Here is a 15,883-nt window from a genome sequence, read left to right on the forward strand (position 1 = left end):
GCAGTTGTAAATAGCAGTCTGTCCTCATTTGTGGTCCCTGAAAATTTTAAACGTGCAGTAATGCAACCTCCGATTAAAAAAAACAAACAAAAAAACTGGTCTAGAGATCCTACAGATCTTGCAAATTTCAGACCTATTTCCAGACTACCTTTCCTCTCAAAAATCCTCTAAAAAGATAATCTGTAGTCAATTAATGGCCTATCTGAAAGATCAAAATATTCTTGATGTTTTCCAGTCGTTTTAAAACCCTACACAGCACAGAATCTGCACTTCTAAAAGTTTTTAATGATACCCTTTTAATGACACTGGTGATTGTGTTATTCTTGTGCTTCTTGATTTAACTGCTGCATTTGACACTGTGGACCATGAAATCTTAAATTTCTAGTTTGGAACCGTGGGTGGCATCAACGGCATAGCGCTTAAATGGTTCAGGTTCTATTTAGAAGGCTTGACTTTCTGTGTCAGCTGTGGTGACTGTGTCCTCCTCTCTCTTGTGGGGTACCATAGGGCTCAGTTTTAGGCCCTCTCCTTTTCTCTCTTTATTTGCTCCCCCTTGGTTCAATAATCAGGAATCTTAAACTTGACAGTCAGATCAGGGCAGTAGTTAAATCAAGTTTTTTCCAATTGAGGCAGCTGGCCAAAATTAAGCCATATCTTTCAAGGCAACACTTTGAGACAGTAATCCATGCCTTTGTTATCACTCGGCTGAATTACTGTAATGCACTGTACGTGGGGGTTAGTGGGTCTTTTGCTCATTTGCAGCTGGTGCAGAATGCTGCAGCGCGTCTTTTAACTGGAACACGTAAATATGAGCTCATTTACCCTGTTTTAGCTTCACTTCACTGGCTGGCCATACATTTTAGGATTCAATTTAAAATTCTTCTATTTGTTTTTTAAATGCCTAAATGGTCTTGCTCCACCCTACATTTCTGAGCTGCTACACCCTCACATGCCCACCTGTTCTCAGGTCAGCTGATCATTAATGTGCCCAAAACAAAGCGTAAGCTTACAGGGGACCATGCCTTTGCTATGGCAGCTCCTAAATTGTGGAATGATTTGCCTCTGCCCATTAGACAGTTTTCTTCATCGTCTTTATTTAAATCGTCTCTTAAAACACCTCTCTTCTCCTTGGCTTTTGACACCTGATGTTGATATTTGGTTATTTATTTAAGCTTTCTATGCTATTTTAATGTGTTTTAGTTCTTGTATGAGTTTTATTTTTCTGTACAGCACTTTGGTCCACTTCTGTGTTTTTAAAGTGCTTTATAAATAAACTTTGTTTGTTTGATTGATTGATAGATACAGCAGCTCTAGTGCAGAGAAAATGCCAGACAGCATACAACTGATACGGGACAGCCCTGGGCGGGGCTTGAGCAATATGACATCATACTGCTCAGAAATGGTGTGTTAATTGAGACTTTTGTTTTTTTTTGGTAAAAAAAAAAAATAAAAAAAAGTGATTTTTTTATAGGGTAGTTGTGTCCACACACTGCTAAGAAGCATTTAAATGCAAACACCATGTAAAAGTGAATTTTGCATCTGATGTCTCCTCTAACTATTTTTGAAGTTTGATAAATAACTGCATTTCTTATATTACATTATACATGATTTAAATATATTAACATTACCTGTTAAATACACACACACACACATATATATAATATATTCCAGAACTCGGGTGCTGAACAGGCAAAAAAATACCGCAACGACACCCTTTTGGAGCATTAGAATACAGTATGTTGAAGTAAAAAATGTTCTTTATGCTCTGCAAATTATAAGAAAGCACATTTATTAGCGTTCCACAACAGAGGCCAACACACAGAGGAATAGTGTCTTGCCATCGTTCCCAGCACTTAAGCGGCAGTCGTGGCCTAATGGTTAGTGAGTCGGACTTGTTACCCGAAGGTTGTGGGTTCGAGTCTCAGGTCCGGAAGGGATTGTCGGTGGGGGGAGTGAATAACCAGCACTCTCTTCCACCCTCAGTACCATGACTGAGATGAGACCCTTGAGCAAGGCACTGAACCGAACCCTCAACTGCTTCCTGGGTGCCGGGAATAATATATATAGATACATAATATATATATGTATATACACACATACACAATAAGCCGGAGTTATGCACTATATTCAAGAAATTTTTCAATATATTCTCCCAAAAAAAAAGGGCTATATTCAATATGCCAAAAAGAAAAATATCTGCGAAAGAAAAAAAAAAAAAAAACGTTTTTTAGTTCTGAAAATTACCAGAAGACTTAAAACCAATGCAGTATTTGAACAGGTAAAATATCACTCAGTTTGCCATTAAAGTTTGAGAGTCTGATTTCCTGTAGGCGAGTTTAAAGCATGCCCTGCTTTAGACTCACAAACACTGGATTCGGCACAGAGTTAAGCATATCAATTTGCAATGAGTACTAAGTAGAAAATATTCCTGTGACTAAACTGCTTAAAGAGAAAGAAAAGAAAAAAAAAGTTACATTTTAATGTCTACACAGGATTCTAACGAGCCATGCTTTAAACCTTATAAAGGCCATTTTGAATCAGTGGTGGTCCTGAGCAAATCAAAAGTTCACTAACATAGAGCTCTGTCCCTGACTCATGGCCAGATCTCACTGACAGTATCATCACATTACAACAGGACAACAGCCTTTCACGTGTGGAGACATCAGGGCTGATGAACTGCAGTCATTTAGGACAAAATATGAGAAACTAGCGACCCGTAAGTCGTAATAAAATTAATGAGTGTCATTCTGTGAATGCTGTCCCTTCCAAAGCAGATAAAAGATCATTTACATTTGAAATGGTCATTTGCATCAAAACATTTTTCATTAAAATATTTAACAGTGGACTTAAAATATTAAAAGTGCCATTTCTATCAAGTTTAGTCTCAGATGCATTAATTAAGATCCCCGTATCATGTCTATTTCATTCGTAGGAGATAAAGTGGCCACAAAAGTGTTCAGACACTTGTAACAATTGTATATACAAATGTATTTTATCATATAACAGTAATTATTTCTCAATAAATAATCTCTGAGTGAAAATTGTTTCAAGGTAAATGCTACCTCGATTTTTTTTTTTTTTTTTTTTTGTAATGTTGTTGTAGTAAAGGCAAGGGATATGAATTTGAAGTTACAGATAAAACAAAAGACAAAATAACTAAGGTAAAAGGCTCAGAAAAGTAAGAAAAGCTCTAGCATAATTTGTGTACAGATGACATCAGATTTGATATTTTACATCTAATGCAATGAAATTCAGAAATTAAGTGTGACTGAAGCGTCAAAATCCTTTTTGGGGCACAGAACAGAAGAATCAGACCACAATGAACCTGCTGTCAAATTAGATTGTGTTAAGTGCATTAAAAATGTTTAGTAGTTTTAATAATTTGATTAGATGCCTTTTATAAAAATGCTTTACCCATGGTAAGAATCTCTGTAACAAAAGGTCTCGTGACTTCTTTATCCAAGCCAAGTTATGTAACTATGATTGTATTTGCGGGATGTACATTATGCAGATTTCCTAAATGAATATAATACCTGGCTCTCATGCTAAATTTGTCAACCTGCAGTTTACAAACAATCCATGCGGTATGGACAGCAGAGCGATGAATGCAGCATCAATGGTGACCAACCATCTTTTTCTTGAATCCTAATTCAATTGGGCTGCCAAAGTCAAGATATTTAAAGATAATCAAAGCATATTACTTACTGGTTCACATACTACAAAATGTATCTGCAGTTCTACTAGAACAGTATTCTGAACCTATATAGTGTTTTTGTAGTGATGCCATTGAATAACCATTCTTGGTTCGCCAAAGAACCTTTCACTGAACCGTTCATAAAAAAAAACTTTTTTGTGTGCGTGAAAAACATTTGAAAGGTTCTATGGAATGGAATGGAAGGGTTCCATTGATGTTAAAGGTTCTTAAGGAAACACTGATGCCAGTTAAGAACCATTGTTTTAGCCTAGACTTAGAAAACGCTATTAAGATAACACTTGCAAAAAAGAATGACACTTTAAAAAAGTCAAGACTGAACTCTTCGAATACATCGGCACAAAAGATGTTTTCTGTAATTTTACAGAAACCATTTGAAAAATATCAGCTGAAAGTCATATTTTGTGTTAAAGCATGGCCTAAAACCAGTGGTTGAACCGAAGTAAGAGAATTTCACCTTACCAAATCTCTGGTTCCTTCGAGGAAAAGAGCAGACGCTCCAGAATATCAGACATCCTGGTTGCCCGATCAAAATGATTCCAGCCGATTCCAACCAATCACCATTTGGTGAAGCTGTATCAAAGACTCAATCCACAGGTACACAGGCCATCGCTGCGGTAGATCAGCGGAGATAACGCTCCATCGCTCCAATCTACGTGTCATTGCTGCCGTTTCGACAACGAGGTGTACGCATTTCATACTCTGATTTGAATCCAACTGGCTGAACAACGAAAATGTCATTTAAAACTTTGCAATGCATGCATTGCTTTGCCATTTACGTGAAAAAAATCAAAACATTTCACTAAACTAGATTAGAACTGTGAAACTTCATTCATCTGGCATTGAGCTGTTACCTTTCCATGTGTATGAGGCTCAGTGAAGCTCAGCTAACATCGATTGATCGTTTACCTTCCCAGCACTGGAGTTCTTCATAGAACCGCAAAGCAGATGGACATCCAAAATCTAGCACCACCTTTGTGAGTCCACTGGAGAATATTGATGATTTCATTCCATTCAAAAGGAGCAGAAGCACAGAAGAGCTCTCAAAACGAATTCACCGACGTGTCATTTCAAATGCTTCATCATTAGTTTGAACAAAGCGCTTCTGGGCTGTCCGACGAGTTTATTGAAATTAGGTTATTTAAGGAATAGCCTAAACATTTGGTATGTCTACTTTATTTCCAACAACAGATTCAGTGATATAAAATAAGGCAGACATACAAAACGCGTTGTTCTGTAGTACTGGAATTAAGAGCCACTGGTTTAAATGAAGGTTTAACTTAGTGTGAAGAACATTTTAATAATCTAAAGAACATTTTTCCACTATAAAGAACCTTTTGCACAATGGAAAGATGTTAAAGGTTCTTCATGGAACCCTAGTTGCCAATAAAGAACTGCTATTTTTGAGAGTGTAGCTTGAAGAAAGTTTTATTTTTACGAACTAACTTCATATATCATGATTTTTATTATCTTGATTTTTTTAAATTGTTTAGAATGAAGTTATCAGTTGAAGAAATTAGGGATTTTTTTAACTGTTGGGTGGCAACATTGCTATTATTTGCTATTATTTATTCTCAGTAGCAAGGTGGCAGAGATCATGAAGCTTTGCAGTACTGAGGACTCTTAACCGATTAAGGCAAGACACTACATGCAAAATATCTAAAATGCACTTTATTCACTTGAGCCTGCAGGTTTCTATTACAATACATACCATTTTTTCAAAATGAGTTTCTCACGTACTGAGTCAGAAATCTCCACTTCAGTAGCACATACATACACCAAACTTCGCAGTTTTATTCCGATCTATATTCTGAAGGTGTCTGACTTTAGACAATATTTGTTTCATATTCTTACCATATACACATCTAGTGTCTTGCCTTAAGTCGTCGTCGATTTAAGATTCATACAGTTTAAGAAGTTCTTTCCAAATGCAGTTTTTGTCTAAAAATTATTTCTTGGTTTTCTGGAAATACCAGCACTAGCAAATAATACATCTGTGAACTAATAATTTTTATAGGTCAGTTCAATGTATGTCAAATCAGTCAGTATCAGTATGTTTGTGAATCACTGAACCTGGCAGACAATTCACTGATTGAACTCGTCAGAGTGATTCAGGAGATAATGAAACAATGAGAAGATAACTTAAGAGCACAGAGAACAAAAACAGCACTGGGTGATACGCAAAAATAACAAGTTAAACCAATCCCACAAATGCATTCTAACATTTGCCAACAACTAAGGTTTTCATTAGGTTCAGTGTATGAAAGCTTGTGATATTATTCGCTACTAACTGTGATTTTAAAGTTTTACCCTTTTGAGAGATGTTTTTGACATTATATACACGTTCCGTCTTGATTTTCTCAAGAATCATACACAGACGTGTAAAAAAAGTTTAACATATACCTTTCTTGGAGATGTTCTGTCTCCAAACACACTTTTTAAAAAAATTACAGATTTACATATTTCACATTATTAAAAAAAGCAAGTATGAAGTAGCTTTAGTGTAGTAACATGTTACCATGCAGCTTGTAGTGAAACTAGAAAGTTTATCATCACTAGAAAATTGTATTTAAAATTGTGCATTTGAGTAGGCTGCCACCTTTTACCAATTCACCAGCTGCAAACATTTTATTCTACATGCAAAAGTCTTAATCTGACATAAGCTAAAGTGTTTTTTAACAATAAATAAATCTCAAATATTTCCTCAACCCACCTTTTGTCCTTTTTTGCGTTTTCCCAGCAACTGTTCTTCCGCCTTCTGCCTAAATGAGCCAGTGATGCACCACAAGTCTGGTCTCCCTCTAAAAGTGAATCCTAAACCTTTGGTTCCTGGCCACGTCTATAAGCTTCAGTATTTTATGGAGTGCACGCATGTGAGGTGCACGTGAAAGTCTTTGTAGATACAGCATAGATCAATTTCTAATGGTCAGACACTGTCATCTGAAGAGAAACAGCCCATGTGCCAACCCGTGTTGTGTTCACTGCGCACATTCTCTTTGAAAGAGATTAAAATTTTAATCCATCTAATTAAAGTTCATTTATTTATAAGGCACTCTCTTTGTGTGTTCCATTTGATACAATAACTAAACAATGAAATTATACTATTTTAGGCTAATTATATGAGAATGACGGGCATTTAATATTGATAAGTTATCAGGAGGCAGTTCATTACTGCTATATTTAATACTTTTTGTCAAGAAAATGTGTCTTTGTGTCAAGATCATAAGAAACAAGTTGAGATTGAGAAAACAAGACAATTAATATTGCATATTCTCTCTTTGGGCTTCTTGTCATTTCCGTTTAGCGCTTGTGGTACTGTACTGCTCACTCATGCTGTTCTCGTTTAGTCAAATTTGGGTCAAATCTGTAGTCAGTAAATTCCATTTACTAAAAATTGAGTATAATAATTTGCATGTTCATCTTTAAAGGGATAGTTCACCCAAAAATGAAAATTTGCTGAGAATTCTCTCACTCACAGGCAATCCAAGAATACATGAATTTGCTTCTTAATTGGAAGAGATTTGTAGAAATTTAGCATCACATCACTTGCTGACCAGTGTATCCTTTGCAGTGAATGGGTGCCGTCAGAATGAGTGTCTAAACAGCTGATAACAACTAATTTGCTTCTTAGACTTACAAACAAGCAGCTTTTAATTTCCCAAGATGTTAACTGATGGACTGGACTGGAGTGGTGTGGATTATTGTAATGTTTTTATCAGCTGTTTGGACTCTCACTCTGACGGCACCCATTCACAGCAGAGAATACACTGGTAAGCAAGTGATGTAATGCTACATTTCTTCAAATTCTCCCAGTTCAGATGAAAAAATAATCTTGCATGGCCTGAAGGCGAGTAAAGTTTAAGCATATGTTCTTTTTTGGGTGATATATTGCTTTAATCAGCAATTTATATAACAAAACATTTGTAAGTTATCAAAAACTTCAATGAAGTATCAAAAGTTTCTTAAAAAGCAACCTAACACACGACTGATTTAGAAGAGTTTTTGAGATTGTGTGCAACAAGTCAACCTTCATGAATTGGCTCAATACAGACACACATTTATGCAAAAACAGCTCTACCAGAACAGCAGTGACCGTGTCGTGACAAATACAGTCACAGAAAGCGATGCCACTGAAACACGGAAAAAAACTAGACAGTCATGACACTAACCTTGTTTTATTTTGTACTCTATGGCTCTTCATTTGCCAAAAATGATGGCAACCATGCACCAGTAAACCGTCAGTGCAAAGCAAAGAACACAGAAACACTGTTTGCCTCCCATATGCCGAAGACGTGACAAAACGAGAGCAGAAAGTTTGACCGAGACACTGAACACCTTTGAGGAGTTCTGTAGGAAACCCCTCGTATTTTACCTGTGATACCGCTGGTAGTGCAGCTCCCTCTTCCTGTTTTCCTTCAGGTCCTTCTGTTACTGGCACAGCCGGATTGGCCATAACACTTTTCCACTCTAAAGATCAAATTACAAAAATATTTAAAAAACAAATGTCACATACAATCATGTTAAGTCCTTCAAAATTACATAAAACATTATTAAAGAATGAACTAGAAGCTAAAGAAAAGCAATATGTGGGAGGTTACCTGGTTTGAGTGTTTCAGCGTCAAGCAAGCCTCCTTCTTGAAGACTTCGAATATCATCGGCTTTCACTTTATCCCATGGGATATACGTGACACCCCGCTCCACATCCCAAAACTTCTTCAAGTCCGTCTTTATGCCCTTATTCAACGCCCATGCGATCTGATCAAGGACATCAAGTCAAAAAACTGCCCACACATAGATTCAAAACGAGCCACTACACATGCAAACATAAGATCTGGAACAAAAGTAACCAGATCTGGACAGCAAACACAACACTTGAAACTGTCTGGAAGTTTATTCACAGAAATAAACTGATAAAAACAATGATTAGCCAAATTAACTTCTTACCCATTAAAATAATTACATGAAGAAATGTGCAGAGTGAAGTAAGAGACATAAAACTAGCACAGCTAGGTAGTAAACTGACTTCTAAGGCAACGGTCAATTATACAAATTATTATTATACAAATATATTCATCCACAGAATGCTATGACTGAGCATTTAGAATCACGCATAATTTCCTAATCTAGCTTTTTAATAAACTTAGCATTGTATACTATCAATATTGTAGGTTCTGTAACAAATTGCTTATGTTCTTGGTTTGAATAAAAGTGTATGCTAAATGTATTCAAGAGAGTCATGTAATAAACAATAATAACTCTGACCAGGCATCTTCACCCATAAAAACTGCCGACATGAAGAAAAGGTTGGTTAGGGTACCTTAATGGTTTTCTGGTTGACTTTAACAACCCCTCTGCTGAGTTTATTCAGGGCTGTGTAGGCATCTTGTCTGTGCACCATGACAATGTAGGCACAACCTCTGGGAGGAATCATCTACACGGAAACATATTTAATAAAAAAAACAGTTCAACTTTAGTTAAAGAGTTAATACAAGCCAAAACAAATCCGCCAATGCAGAATTCATCAAAATAGATCATACTGGTTTTACATTTATTCCTGTGAGCCAAATTTTCAATGCGGAAGTGATGCAAATTTTACCAGCAGGCTTTACATACAGGCTCCATTCCAAAATCTAGGGAGCAGCCTTGCTTGCTGTCTACATAGACAGCTGCATCCTAACTGAAATGTAACTATGTAAGAGACCCATCCAAGTCTCATATACAACATTTAACAATAATACGTGGATAAGCGAACAAACCCATATTGTACATACATACACATACAATCCAATGCATTCTGGGACAGTCTCCTCTACATGTGATGCCTGTAATGCTCATTCAAACGTTTAGGGTCAGAAGGGTTTTGGCTTAGAAGATATATTTGAAAATGTAATTTATTCCTGTGATCAAAGCCAAATTTGCAGCATCATTACTCCAGTCTTCAGTGTCACATGATCCTTCAGAAATCATTTTAATATGATGATTTGCTGCTCAAGAAATCATTATTCATTTTAAAAACAGTTGTGCTGCTTTATATTTTTATAGAAACTGTGATGCACTCTCTTTCAGGACTCTTTGATGAATAAAAAAGATTTTTTTTTAACAATATAAATTACTGTTACTTTACACATCCTTTATAAAAAAAAAAATCAGTGAGCCCAAAATTTTGAACAGTGATATACAGTGATATAATTGATCTATACTCACGTTGATGGACTCGATCTGCCCAAACTCCTCCATCAGACTCATGATGTCCTGCTGCTGAGTCTTTTTGTCCAGCTGTCCGATCCATAATGTAGTACTGCACACTAAAACAATAAAAACAAAAAGCATATCAGAAAATTAAGTTGACACTTAACATTTATATTCAGTGCTAAAAAACCACAGCTATAAATCCTCCTTCATGTTTAAGGCAGAATTATATAAGATGAGTTTGTGTTCTCACCACTGAGAGTTTCTTTCTTGATGGGCGGAAGTCCTTTCTGTCGTCGCTCTCGCTCTTTCTCCCTGTCTCTCCTCTCCTCTGATCGCGCCTGTGGGGAACGGCCTCGCCGCTCTCTGGATCGAGAACGCGTGCGGTGATACCGCGACCGTTCTCGGCGGGAACGTGAACCGGACCGTGATCTTCCCGAGCGTGATGACGACAGTCTCTGTGGAGACCTAGAGAGACACAACATTTGAAAATTAAACCACAATCTTTTTAAGAGACTTCATGTTCAAGAGCATTCATTCAAACATACCTTGATCTCGTCCGCCTGCTGTGTCTTCGATCTCTCCCATCATGCACCGAGCGTTCATTCTCAGCTGAAGCCTGGAATGATGAGTCAAAGACATAATGTATGCATTTTATTTATTGCCTCACTGATGTTGGCGGTCCAACGTCAGAAAGTTCAGAATGATTTCAGCATTAAGTATGGCCCTATGAATTTCATGATGCAGACAACAATCAAGGAACACAATCATAAAAATGGAATTTACAGTATAACACGGAATGTCACAGAATTCCAAAAATTTTGGATGAATAAATCAAAAGTAGGGCAGTACTCCTAATCAAATAGTGATGTGTATTTTATTACATTTTTAAAAATCAAGTTGTTAATGTTTTATGGCTTCATTTGATTACCACCGTTTTGATAGTAAAAAAAAATAAACAAAAAAATTCAAACTGACAACACAATTTCTGAAAAAATAAAACACTGCATTCTTGTAAAAATGTTGAAGTTTCATAAATTTATTTGATTATTTAGTTGATTAGGCATGCTTTTTGATAAAATGTATATAAAAAAAATTATTAAACCATTAAAATGGAAAAAAATTATAATGGAAAAAAATAAAACGTTTTTTATTGGGGCCTTAAAAAGGTATTTTTTTTGATAAAATGTTTAAATTTGTAATTAATTGTTGTTAAATTGTAGAAGTTTCAGGAGTTTCATTAGATACGTTTTTCATTATTAAAATGTAACCAAAGAGCAGAATCAAGAGAAATTAAACTTAATTGGAATTTAGGAAAAAACATCATTCATTTCAAAGGTGCCCTATTTAAGTTTCAATAAGAGCTCTACTTAGACTGGTGAGGACACTTTGAGTTACGGGAGATATTAATATCTGGTAAAGGTGCAGAGAGGATGCTCTATACCTGCTGGTTTGTACCGGGCTGTATGACACTCTCATCAAAGACTTGAGGAGTATTATCTGGTATTTGGGTCTGAACCATCGCTGGGAACTCCTGAGGTGCCATCTGATCCTGGGACGGCACTTGACCCTGTGACATCATCTGACCCTGCATCTGCGTCTGGACATGAAGAAACACTTTTTTTTATTATTAATTATAATTAATGTATTACATACATCATTTTTGACATGTCCTTATTCTTTAAAGCTCTGTGGGTCTAAGTAAATACCTGGTTAACAATTTGGCTTAGAAGATGAGCTTGCAGGGCTTGCTGTAATTCTGGTGGGAGGTTTCTGTAAAGAATGACAGTATTAACTCAATACTAGAAAAACGATTTAACTGTATGTGAACAGGGAGGAATGAGAGTTTATTATGTCCTACATGGTAATGGGAGCAGCAGGGGCTGGTTCAGTCTTTTCCTCCACAGGTTCAGGGTCATCATCATAATCAAATCGATCCAGCAGAGACTGAGTCGAACCAGAAACAAAATGTCGCAGGTAGTGAATTAATAGCTCTAAACCATGCGTTCACTCTGTGGTTTCTATATAGCATAAGACAAGGCTGATATCTTCCAGATTCCACTATTCATTCCCTAACTAGATATACAAGGATGTGTGGGTTATGTCAAAAGTTGTAAAGCATCAAATTGAAACGTTCAGACTGCTTACCTTAGCTAATGATGGTTTCTGCTCAGGGGGCGGGGCAGTGGACTGAGCAAGCCCCGCCCCTCCAGCCTGCTGGAGAGTTTGGATCAGCTGCTGTAACTGACACAAACATATCAGATTAAATATCAAAATAAATATTTCAGTGATTGCACAAGCAGTGTCATGTTAATATTATGTAAATTTTATATTCTCATTAAAAAAAATTATGATTTGTCTTTTTATATTTCGGTATAGCTTTAATTTATTTGGTCTTCGGTTTTAGTTCTAGTAATTTTTATATTTCAGCTTAAATTAAATTTAGAAGTGTTAACTGTGATAAAGTTTTTTATCTTACATTTATATTTGATCACTTTAAAATATTAACACTGCACAAGTGAAATTTCAGCCTGCTAATGCAAATTTTAGCATAATTCTAACACAATTTAACACAATGGAGAAAGTCAAGCATCTCTAACGGCTAGACGAGAAAAACAGAGCAAATGTGCAACCTATAGTATGTATTTTGAAAGTTTTTACTCAGAAACAGCTAGTAAATTTCAAAAAGAAACAACAATCCTTTGAATTAAAAAGGACATTTTGAAGTAGAAAGACTGAAATGGTATTTTCTACAACATACTCCAATAATCTTTGTTTTATTTGGAATTTCTAAAAAGTAATATCTTTTGCAGTGTGCCAGGTTGCTCCTTTGTACTCCTTCAAAATCTTATGCTCAATAATCTGTTACGAGAATAATACAGGAAAAACTGTTTTTCATAAAGAATGCGTTCATAAAGAAGTGTTTGAGTGCAGTGATTGTTGGATTACCTCGATGCCCCCTGTGCCCTGGAGGAGCTGGGCGACCGCAGCAAGGGCCACTGGGTTCTGAAACGAGGGCGGGACTGCTGCCGTCTCAACCGCTGGTGCTGGTGCCGGTGCCGGCTCTGGCACTGCCATTTCCACTGGCACTGGTACGACTGGAGGCGCTACGAAAAGACATGAAAACTGCAGTTTAACAGGCAGCTAGTTTGAATAGGATACAAGTTCCAGTCCAAGTATATGCACTTCTATTCAAAAGTTTAGGATCATTAAGATTTTTGTTGTTGTTGAAAGAAATGCAATGAAATTCAGCAATGACATTAAATTGTTAAAAATTGACAGTAAAGACATTTATAATGTTACAAAAAATTCTTTCAAATAAATGGCATAATAAATGAGACGCAGACGCTGAAGACACAGCGAGTCATGTGCATTTTGTTTTTTGTATAGTTTGTGTATGATATTTGAATTCTCAAGGAATTAAAGAAGATGCAGAATTTTTAGAGTTATTATTGGATTGGTTTGTGTGGTTTTTATTTCTGTTGTGTGATAGGATGTTAGATGAATCCATATTGAGTAAAAATGTCCAGAGCTTATCAACATTATTAACATAAATTTAACCTTATTTTACATTTGATATCATTTTGATATCATTTGCATACACTAGGTGTGTAGATTTTTATTTGCATCGATTTGTATCGATGCATGGCGTTGAGGATTTTGCATGGTTCTGCATCGATGCAGTAATAGACCATAGTGGTCTCCTTTAGAAGGCTGCGCCCTCCGAAGGTCAAATCCTCTGTAGGATGCGTATACGGAGTGTCCTCAACCTAGAATTAAATGAGATGGCCTTCGTAGGATGGGAAGCTTCTCTGTTTGTAAAATTTATATAATATGTTTGATGGGTTTAGCTTTTTACCTTATCAGATTTTGATTTGTTGATTTCTGGGGCGAATAGGAGGTTAGTAGGTTAGTATGTTAGAAAGCAGTGCTGAATCTGCGTGCTTACGAATCCTCTCATTTTAACACACGACGTATAGACACTGTGAAAGATTCATTGTGCATATATTTGTGTTATAACAGAGCTTTATGAGATCACGATTAACTGCGATGTCAGCTTTTAGTGATAATAAAGGAAGTGCGCTGCTTGCATTCTGCCATGCTAAGCCATGCACGCAGCAACCCATGCTTGCTTTTCTGTTAAAAATAACAGTGGTTTGTGAATGTTGATGCTTAGCCTAAATAACAAATATTTTCTCAGGAGTGTTTATGCTGGGATGTTGTGGAGTTTAGGAGATGTTACAGAACCATTTAAATGTCAATTTCTTTGATTTACTGAAAAAAATCTATATTGCTGAATTTTATGTTGGTTTTATGTGGGAGTTTTTTGGGTGGGATTGGATTTATTTTTTATGTGGTTCTTTGGTATGGGACAGAATCTTTTGGGAGCGGGACTGAAAAATCCATCCCGCGCAGGTCTCTGACTAAGACTGCAGAATGTCCCCAATGCACAAAAAAAAATTTACATACCCACACTCCCATTGAAACACATTATAGCATGCCATGTATGATGTTTCTGCTGGGATATGACTGTCATTTTGTTTTGTTAAAATCTTTTTTTTTTAATATATATATATTTTATTGTTTTGATATATACCTGAAAGCTTCATGAAGCCTCAATTTGGTTGGTGCAGGTTTAAAGATTTCACTTGTTGGGCTCATTTAAGAATCTTCATAGGATTCTATAGGCCCCTCTATTGGCTTTAATCATAAAATACAATTTATGTCATTTCTCCCCACCAGATGGAATCAGAGATGCTCAGTGACCTAGGCCCTAATGCAGGGGTCAGCAACTTTTTCGGCACATGACTTGCCCATTTTAAAGGGGTCATATGATTGCGAATTCAATTTTTCCTTTTTCTTTGTAGTGTTACAAGCTCTTGGTGCATAAAGAAGATCTGTAAAGTTGCAAAGACTAAAGTCTCAAATCCAAAGAGATATTCTTTATAAAAGTTAAGAGTCATTACCACACACCCCTAAAACGGCTCGTTCTAACATGCCCACACGTCTATGTCACGACATGTGGGAAGATTTGCATAACGCTGCCCAAATGTTCACACAAAGAAAAAAGGCGTAACTTTTATTCTCGCTGTTGCCACCGGCACCATGTTGTTTCGTTGCACCATGTTGTAGAGACCCTGTGTTTCCTTCCAAAGGAGGACACAACTAGAAATCAGTGGTTAAGTTGTATTTACAACACTGTTGTATTCAACCCAAATATTCAGATTGTCTGTTTCGATAAACTTTGCAAGGACAGTCTGGCGCTTCTGACTCACAGCCTGTAAGTATGAAGTATGTTTACATATTTAAAAAATGTGCCACTGATGATTCATGAGTGTAGAGTAGCGTTGGTTGTTTGTCGTTTCTCCGATCACAAATGCCCCACTGGATGCAACAAATGCCTCATTTATAATGGGTTTTATTGTTTTTGTCTTGTCACGCTGGGACATGGCATCACAGCATGGTAAGGCAGCGTTTCCCAATCCCAGTCCTCTTTTCACGTACAACGCTTGTTCTATTCAACTGTAAGTGCCCTGTGGAGTGGACATCACTGGATATTTCATCATGATTCCAGTTCGAAATGAGTGCATATGTTTCATTCAAAGGGAATTAAAGTGTACGAGACGTGAATTTATATTGTATTTATTTACAGAGGTATAGGAAGTCACACTTGTCCGTGTGTGAAGACATTGCAGGCAGCAGCGCAGTGCAAATCCATAAATGAATGTTCGGAAGTTAAGTAAACTTCAACAGATTTCCCCTACTCAGGGAGTAGGGTGAATTGATTTTTGTTGATGGGTCATATCAATCGGAACGCAGTAGCACGTAGCTCTCTTCTAACGAGCTGGTAATATGAATCAGGTGTGTTAACAAAGAGAGACATGCAAAATATGCAGAGTGAGGACTGGGATTGGGAACCGCTGTGGCAAGGCGTGTAACATTTCCGTCACACGCTTGAGGCATTCAGCCAATCACAACACA

The 15,883-nt window shown here is 36.7% G+C and overlaps 1 protein-coding gene across 1 annotated transcript in view; it reads right to left on the reverse strand.

Annotated features, from left to right (window-relative positions):
- LOC109103309 (SR-related and CTD-associated factor 4-like) overlaps positions 1 to 15,883 on the reverse strand; it is a 33,886-nt gene that overhangs the window by 9,669 nt on the left and 8,334 nt on the right. The window contains exons 6-16 of the mRNA XM_042740200.1: positions 12,851 to 13,008; positions 12,050 to 12,145; positions 11,763 to 11,848; positions 11,611 to 11,674; positions 11,346 to 11,501; positions 10,450 to 10,520; positions 10,155 to 10,369; positions 9,917 to 10,017; positions 9,030 to 9,143; positions 8,311 to 8,467; positions 8,085 to 8,179 (exon numbers count right to left, since the gene is read on the reverse strand). Coding sequence (XP_042596134.1) covers positions 8,085 to 8,179; positions 8,311 to 8,467; positions 9,030 to 9,143; positions 9,917 to 10,017; positions 10,155 to 10,369; positions 10,450 to 10,520; positions 11,346 to 11,501; positions 11,611 to 11,674; positions 11,763 to 11,848; positions 12,050 to 12,145; positions 12,851 to 13,008 — 1,313 coding nt within the window. The remainder of the gene's footprint in view (positions 1 to 8,084; positions 8,180 to 8,310; positions 8,468 to 9,029; positions 9,144 to 9,916; positions 10,018 to 10,154; positions 10,370 to 10,449; positions 10,521 to 11,345; positions 11,502 to 11,610; positions 11,675 to 11,762; positions 11,849 to 12,049; positions 12,146 to 12,850; positions 13,009 to 15,883) is intronic.

Source organism: Cyprinus carpio, chromosome B15, assembly GCF_018340385.1.
Source record: "Cyprinus carpio isolate SPL01 chromosome B15, ASM1834038v1, whole genome shotgun sequence".
Classification (NCBI taxonomy): domain Eukaryota; kingdom Metazoa; phylum Chordata; class Actinopteri; order Cypriniformes; family Cyprinidae; genus Cyprinus; species Cyprinus carpio.